The sequence below is a fragment of the Schistocerca piceifrons genome, chromosome 6, assembly GCF_021461385.2.
Source record: "Schistocerca piceifrons isolate TAMUIC-IGC-003096 chromosome 6, iqSchPice1.1, whole genome shotgun sequence".
Classification (NCBI taxonomy): Eukaryota; Metazoa; Arthropoda; class Insecta; order Orthoptera; family Acrididae; genus Schistocerca; species Schistocerca piceifrons.
In genome coordinates, this window is record NC_060143.1 from 430,509,266 (window position 1) to 430,517,376 (window position 8,111).

General features: G+C 40.8%; 1 protein-coding gene across 1 annotated transcript; it reads left to right on the plus strand.

Annotated features, from left to right (window-relative positions):
- Positions 1-5,951: 5,951 nt before the first annotated feature.
- On the plus strand, positions 5,952-7,193 carry LOC124803365 (dynactin subunit 2-like). The gene has a single exon (XM_047264551.1). The coding sequence runs from the start codon at positions 5,952-5,954 to the stop codon at positions 7,191-7,193; it is 1,242 nt and encodes a 413-aa protein (XP_047120507.1).
- The last annotated feature ends 918 nt before the right edge of the window (positions 7,194-8,111 follow it).

Below are 8,111 nucleotides of genomic sequence, written 5' to 3' on the forward strand. Positions count from 1 at the left end.
ATATTATGTTTATGCTAAGAAAATATGTGACGTGTGTATGTATAATTACTTTTTTTTTTTAACTGATGTATAGTGTAACTGTTACTACGTAAAAATTTTGAACAAAACGAGTGCCAAAAAGACATTGCATAGTGAATCACTGTTCACGGACATTAACGAACATTACTAACTCTGCAACTATGCGGAAACCTATGTGAAAGAAACTGTTAATGCCATTCATTATGCAGCGTATCTATGTAAACGTGATGAACGATTTCCTTGATTAATAACTACGAACATTTAGGTGAGCTATATTCAGCAAAAAACTGAAAATGTGAAGTGCATAATTCGTCCATCGTCTAGTGATATTACTACAGTACCCAACTTCAAGATGTTAACTGGATTAAATGGACACAAAGTGCCTGTCCAGAAAACAACACGACGGGTGGAAGAATTTTGGTTGGAACTTCAGGGAATGAAATGTTCTCGAAATGTGACGGACACTCTTACCTGGACTGTCCAAGGATCAACGCCAGCTATGTGCCGTCCGAGGTTCTGCAACCAAGCTTCCACGGAATGTAAAAAACGAACTGCACGTGGACCAATTACTCGACGGGTCACGTCTGATCTGTAATAAGCAATGCTTTTAGTCACAACCAACTGCATCACTACGACTATAATGGAAATGAGAAATGGACACGCTTATGTATTAATCACGTTGTTATACAACGATGTTACTGTGATCAAAAAACTTTACCACGACGATACTAACCTGTAAAAAATTATTGTGCAGCGGATGAATATGAACTGTAATAACGACACGATGTGTATAGGTCAACGCACCTGAAAAATACGGACATTTTTCTTTGAAGTATTTCAAAACAATACTATGTAACTAAGAACATTCAACAATCTAAGTTGTATTGTGTTATAACAAATATTATAAATTTAAAACTAAGTTACCTGTCATAGAATGTAGTCTTCATATGTAATCTTGGTTGAATATTTTCTTTGTGCAACGACTGAAAAACGCGCGCACACGAACTATATGAACTGCAATACTGTGCCGCGTGATCTAACTGTACGATATAACGGCAGTCCCGAAGTTACACAGACGCTTCTGCGCATGCGCGCACTCTATCTGCCAACATAAGAACTTTTACGGCGCACCCGCGTCATTCAAATTTTGTATATAATGTGTATAATGTGTAATGTAAGTCATGTAAATAGTTGTAGATAACTTAGATTTTCTTGTGCCTTTAGGTGAATTGCTCGCCTGCAGGTGTGTCCTTTCGCCTCGCAATTCAGGGGGCAATATAAAGGCACATTTGCATGCCGAGCGTGAGTTTCCTCGGAAACGCGAAATATTAATTAAATAAATAATCAGTGACAAATAAATAAAGCCTATGGCACACAACTGCAGCGCTGTGTCGCTGATAAAACAAAAGCACAATTACGTTACTCTTATGTTTGATTAAGGAAGGGAGAGCTCTGGTAGAAGTGGTGCGAGAAGCACGTATTTTATTTTATTGTCTGGCACACCGCCATATTTCATGTTATAGAAGAATACTGCGAGTTGCAACCACACTAGGCACTCGATTCTGTAAAGAATTTATATTTATAAAAGTAAGTAGGATTATGAACTGTAGGCTTATTCATTGAATATATCTGATTTAACTAACTGTGTAACTTTTTTATGTTTAGTAGACAATCACCTCTGTACGACGCATTGGCATGGCTGGCAAATTAATGAAATATTGAGATTTAGATTATGAGTCCGCACTTACCGCAGCAGTCTTTGGAAACGATTTAATTACGAAGTCCGATTTTTCAGTTTTATTTCACGGTCAACTACGAGTAACATTGCCTTTACGAAAAAGCCATTGTCAAGCGTCTGATACCGAATAATTAAACGTCCACTTCCAGATAAGCAAATACAATTGCAATCACAATCACCATCATACAGATAGAATAATTAACATATTTAAAATAACATTTTTTATTTAATTTATTTTATTTATTTTATACTTACTGACGATAAGTCAATAAATCGTTTTATTCGAGGTAATTCGTAATGTTAGAACACAGTATATGTTCCAAAACCCTACTGCAAATCGACGTTAGTGATATGGGCCTGTAATTCAGCGGATTACTCCCACTTCCTGTTTTGGTTATTCGTGTAACTTGAGCAATTTTCCGGTATTTAGGTACGGATCTTTCTATGAGCAAGCACGCCGGAGGCCTTGCCTTTGTTAAGTGATTTAAGCTCCTTTGCTACACCGAGGATATCTACTTCTATGGCCGGCCGGAATGGCCGAGCGATTCTAGGCGCTACAGTCTGGAACTTCGCGATCCCTACGGTCGCAGTTTCGAATCCTGCCGTGCGTGGATGTGTGTCATGTCCTTAGGTTAGTTAGGTTTATGTAGTTCTAAGTTCTAGGGGACTGATGACCTCAGAAGTTAAGTCACATAGTGCTCAAATCCATTTGAACCATCTACTTCTATGTTTCCCATTTTGGCAGTTGTTAGTGATTGGAATTCAGGAATATTTATTTCGTCTTCTTTGATGAAGGAGTTTCGGAAAACCGTGTTTAATAACTCTGCTTTAGTGCCAATGCCATCAGAGCCAATAGATGAGGCTTTGCAAATACAGTTAGAAACCCAACGTGCTCCGTACTCAAATAAAAAGTCGCTTAAGAGAACGTTATAAAAACTTAATGTGCCAGGCATTTATAGGAACCTTAAGCATAGCAGTTATCAATTACTTCACATAGCCACTTCATCAAACTCCTTAAAACCAGTTATTATGCAGGCTGCTGTGGCCGAGCTGTTCTAGGCGCTTCAGTCACCAACCGCGTGACTGCTACGGTCGCAGGTCCGAATCCTGCCTCGGGCATAGATGTGTGTGATGTCCTTATGTTAGTTAGGTTTAAGTAGTTCTAAGTTCTACGGGACTGATTACATCAGATGGTTCAAATGGCTATGAGCACTATGGGATTTAACTTCTGAGATCATGAGTGCCCTAGAACTTAGAACCACTTAAACCGAACTAAACTAAGGACATCACACACATCCATGCCCGAGACAGGATTCGAACCTGCGACCGTAGGGGTCTCGCGGTTCCAGACTGTAGCGCCTAGAACCGCGCGGCCACTTCTGCCGGCACTTCACCGTCGTTATCACGCAGTGAAGGTATTGATTGCGTTTTGACACTGGTGTGGTTTATGTATGACCAGAATATTTTTCGGTTTTCTACCAGATTCCGAGACAGAGTTTAGTTGTGGAAATCATGAAAAGCATCCCGCATTCAAGCAAATGCTATATTTTGAATTTCTGCAAAACTTTGCCAATATTGGGGATTTTGCGTTCTTTTAAATTTGGCGTGGTTTTCTTTCTTTTTTTTCCCTTGCTTCTGCAACAGCGATCTGACCCGTTTTGAGTACCGTGAGGGATCAGTACCATCACTGTCCGTCCCCTGTAACTGAGTGGTCAGCGCGACAGAATGTCAATCCTAAGGGCCCGGGTTCGATTCCCGTACCGCTCAGGGACTGGGTGTTGTGTTGTCCTAATCATCACCATTTCATCCCTGTAGACGCGCAAGTCGCCGAAGTGGCGTCAAATCGAAAGACTTGCACCCGGCGAACGGTCTACCCGACGGGAGGCCCTAATCACACGACATTTATTTACCATCACTTGTTAATTTATGTGGTATACCTCTCAACTGCCGTCGATACTATCTCTTTGAAATCATTTCACATATTTTCTGCACTTGCGTGATCAGATCAAAAGGAGTGGAGACTGTCTCTTAAAAAGGCGTTAAGAGCATTTTTATCAGCTTATTTAAATAGATGTACTTTGCGAGCAGATCTACAGGAGGAATGGGCATTATTGCTCCAACATGAGATTGGTGACATTATTCATAGTATGCCACGGCGTTGTCAGGGCTGTACTGCTGCCAGAGATGGTCACTCTCCATACTGAGCACATCAACCAGTTATCGGAATGTGTGGCCAAATACGTTAAGATGCAAAAAAACGAATAACATTTTTGTCTACCATTATGTATGTTGCAGTTGTTTCCGTTCTGTATTCACATTGTTTCTACTTCACTCTCAGCTGTGTATACTGTTTTGTGGCAAAACAAACGCAACCTTGCAAAATTTCCGTTTGTTGCTTTAATTTTGGACACCAGTGTATTAACTGATTAACTGACATCCGGTTCTCGTGTGGCTACCGACTCCTCATCCCACTGCATACACGAGTGCCGTCATTATGGTGTTGGAAGCCCCTCGTATGCTTAGTAAAAGCCGCTATAGACCAGTCATTGGCACAAATTACCTCCAAAGTAAATAATTGCAAGTTCCCGAAAATGTAAATACATACTTCTAACATTTTCCTTCGCGGTCTTTATGTACTTTCCCACTAACTCATGATGGCATTGCACACGGAAGTAATTCTCTTTTCTATCCACTTATGGGGCGCTCATAAAGAGAAATTGTTCCTACATAGTGACTGCTGGAATTCCGGAAAGGACAAATTATTCTGCATCACCTCGTTCAAAGATTGTTTCACATGTCCCATGACCATCGGGCATAAAATTTGGTAAAACTGATCGTCACTCAAACAAATCATTTTATTACAATGCTGCAAATTGAAGAGCAACATAAGTGACTTGTTGACTTCCTCACTGCACACCAATGACAGTACTCCCCCTTCCTTCAGCAGTTCCTCTAAAGGGTATCCTATTTCTACAATAGTTATTTATATAATCTGACGTAGATTTTTTCTAATTAACGAAAGTACTCATTCTTTAGTTCTGAATCGTGATTATAAGAAGCAGGGCGTCCACATTTTTGCCATTTCATCTCTCTGCGTGGACAACGAACGAGTTATTAATTAGTTGTACTTATGAAGTGAAATTACGTAATCAAATGAATTGCTAAAAAGTCAACGACCGTGCTGCAGGCTCTATTTAACTTATAATTCTTCACACATCCCCACAGTCTGCGTAGAAATAAATCTTTAAACATGAAAACTGAGCCTACGACAATTGCAACTAAAACGATGGACATGTTCCTGAAACTTAATACCATATATTATTAAAATCAGTCGTACTAATACCTAACATTTATTAGTCACAATCACAGTTCAAAACTCGTCCAGTCAGATGTAATTCTGTCAATTACAAATTTATCAAGATGTATACTCACAATAATATATTCTGGCAATTTCTTTCAGTATCTTCACAACATACGTGACCGTATTAGTTCCAATTCATTACCTTTTTCTCCCTGTGAGTATGAACGAATTACAAAGAATAAGTCTTCTCCATTTTTCCACAGAGTGCAATGTTGGTCTTGCCATATCGTTTGATGTTACCTCTGGTTGCGCACTGTTGTGCAGTATATCGTTACGTGATGCTAAATATTTTGACATTTCCAACAGAATTCGTAGATCATTTATACACAGAATAAAACACGAAATTAAATAAACAAGAAAGGGGATAGCATAAGGGTTAAGCAATTCAGTAAAAAGCCCAGAAAACGTTCAAACAATTCTTATCTACCTGGCAGATTAAAACTGTGTGCCCGACCGAGACTCGAACTCGGGACCTTCGCCTTTCGCGGGCAAGTGCTCTACCATCTGAGCTACCGAAGCACGGCTCAGGCCCGGTCCTCACAGCTTTATTTCTGCCAGTATCTCGTCTCCTACCTTCGAAACTTTGCAGTAAAGCTGTAAAGAGTTTCATATCAGCGCACACTCCGCTGCAGAGTGAAAATCTCATTCTGGAAACATCCCCCAGGCTGTGGCTAAGCCATGTCTCCACAGTATCCTTTCTTTCAGGAGTGCTAGTTCTGCAAGGTTCGCAGGAGAGCTTCTGTAAAGTTTGGAAGGTAGGAGACGAGATACTGGCAGAAGTAAAGCTGTGAGGACCGGACGTGAGTCATGCTTCGGTAGCTCAGATGGACAAAAATGGCAGATCCAAAGTATGCTGACTTGCCCGGCATTGCATATGATCAGCCGGACGTTTACGAAACAAGCGATCTACCAGAATCTGATCAGAATGCTGCGTATTACGAGGAAGAGAGTGATTCAATCGAACGCCTCCACATCAGTGCGAATGAAGCTTTCACGAAATTTAATAGGAGCGTGTTGGATACCAATAATGTTGATTTCTCAGATACAGTACGGAAAACTTTGAGAACTGGATATAATTCAAGATTGAATGAGTTGGAGCTAGCTGGCATGGGTGAGAAGGAAACTCCATTCCAAAAATATGAACGTCTTCAGTATGAAATGAAAGAACTGCTGGAAGAAATATCACAAATTCAGGAATCACTGAAGGATGCCCCAGAGCAGCAGCAGCCATATTCCCAGTTAGCAGGTCGTATGGAGCATGTCTGCTCTCAAATGGCTGAAGTTCATTTGGAGGAGGCTCTTGGATCTCAGCTTGTATCAAATCTTTCTGACCCACATAATATGCAACATAAAAAGCTGCTTGCAAAACTAGAAGGCTTGTGTCAGACAAATGCAGATGCCACAAAAGTTAAAACAAACAAGGAAGATCAAAGTATTTCTGAAAACGACAGCAATGGATTGTTGTATCAACTTACCTATCAGCCTGAGCAGGCCCGCCTAGCCCACACTTCTCGTATTGCTGATCTGGATCAGCGGTTGCATCGTTTGGAAACAGTACTTGGCCCAGAACCAGTAAAAGCGGTGGGTCTTACAACACAAGACATCGGTGGGCACAGAGATGCTCCTAATGGTCTGTTGGAAATAACTCAGCAGCTGAGTGCTCGTGTTGCACTTCTGGATAATTCTCGTCTTGATCTGGCTGAATCCCGGCTTGCAGCTCTCTCTGCCAAAATGGATGCACTAGCTGAAAAGGGGCAGACTGCAACTCAGTCTGCTGACAGGGATGCTAAGATTATGGAATTGTATGATTTGGTTAAGAAAAGTGGTGACATGTCTCAAATGCTACCACAAATTGTTGACCGCATGTTAGCTCTGGAAACGCTTCATCATCAAGCTGTTGATTTCAGCAAGTCATTAGGTCAGTTAGAACTAATACAGCAGCAGATAACAACAACACTGCAAAATAATGAAGACCTAATAAAGCAAGTTCAGCAGACCTTTAGCCAGAATTTGGAATCTATCAAGAAGAATCTAGGTAACTTAGATGCGAGAGTGGATGCTTTAAAAAAGAAATGAAATTTAATTCTGTAAGATGGACGTACTTTTCTTTACTGTTGTAAAGATGCATCATAAGTTTCCAGTCTATTTATTACATTAAAAAGTACTTATGCAAGAAATGAAATAATTTTGTGAAAAGCTTCAGCCACATTTAATTTTTCCAGGCGGCAATTACTGTCAATAATGGAACAGTATTGTGAAAGATAATATTTTTCTTGCTTGTAAATGCGAAACAAGATAAAAAGCTTAGCTTTCATGTTTGTAATATTTCCACTAATAAACTATTATTTAAGAAAAGACCAGAAAAAAAAAGATGGTAGAGCACTTGCCCGCGAAAGGCAAAGGTCCCGAGTTCGAGTCTCGGTCGGGCACACAGTTTTAATCTGCCAGGAAGTTTCATATCAGCGCACACTCCGCTGCAGAGTGAAAATCTCATTCTGGAATTCTTATCTAGTTCGCTCACTAGACAGCAGTTCGATGCCTAAAGAACCCCTCCTCCCCAGGGTCACCGGTACGATTGCTTGTCACCTGCATTCCTGAAACAAACTCGTCAACTAGCGCCTGTAATTGTTTACACTGTGCATTCACCGTGCTGATGCTACGCAAATCCCAAACGCTGTTAGCATAATGCATCACAGGAGCCCTGATTCTACTGATTTGCGAATGTGATGAGTCAGCAGTTTCAAAAATGACACTAATGAAACTAGTTCCCCTATCATACACTGAATGCTGGCAGTGGCGACACTCACCTTGACTGATTCCAAGTGAGGTGGGGTCACGGTATAGTCGGATGCCTTCCTCTGCCAGCGTGCTAGCTCGGCACTCTCCTTAAACATCATAGCCTTCATAAGTTATCTGCACCAGGCACAACTTGGGAGACTGGGCACCTCCCTTGCTGTCATTGAGAAACACAGTAACCAACAAGTAGTGTATGGA

What these genes read in the sequence shown, in the direction of transcription:
- LOC124803365 (XM_047264551.1), top strand. Translation starts at nt 5,952, where the DNA reads ATGGCAGATCCAAAGTATGCTGACTTGCCCGGCATTGCATATGATCAG.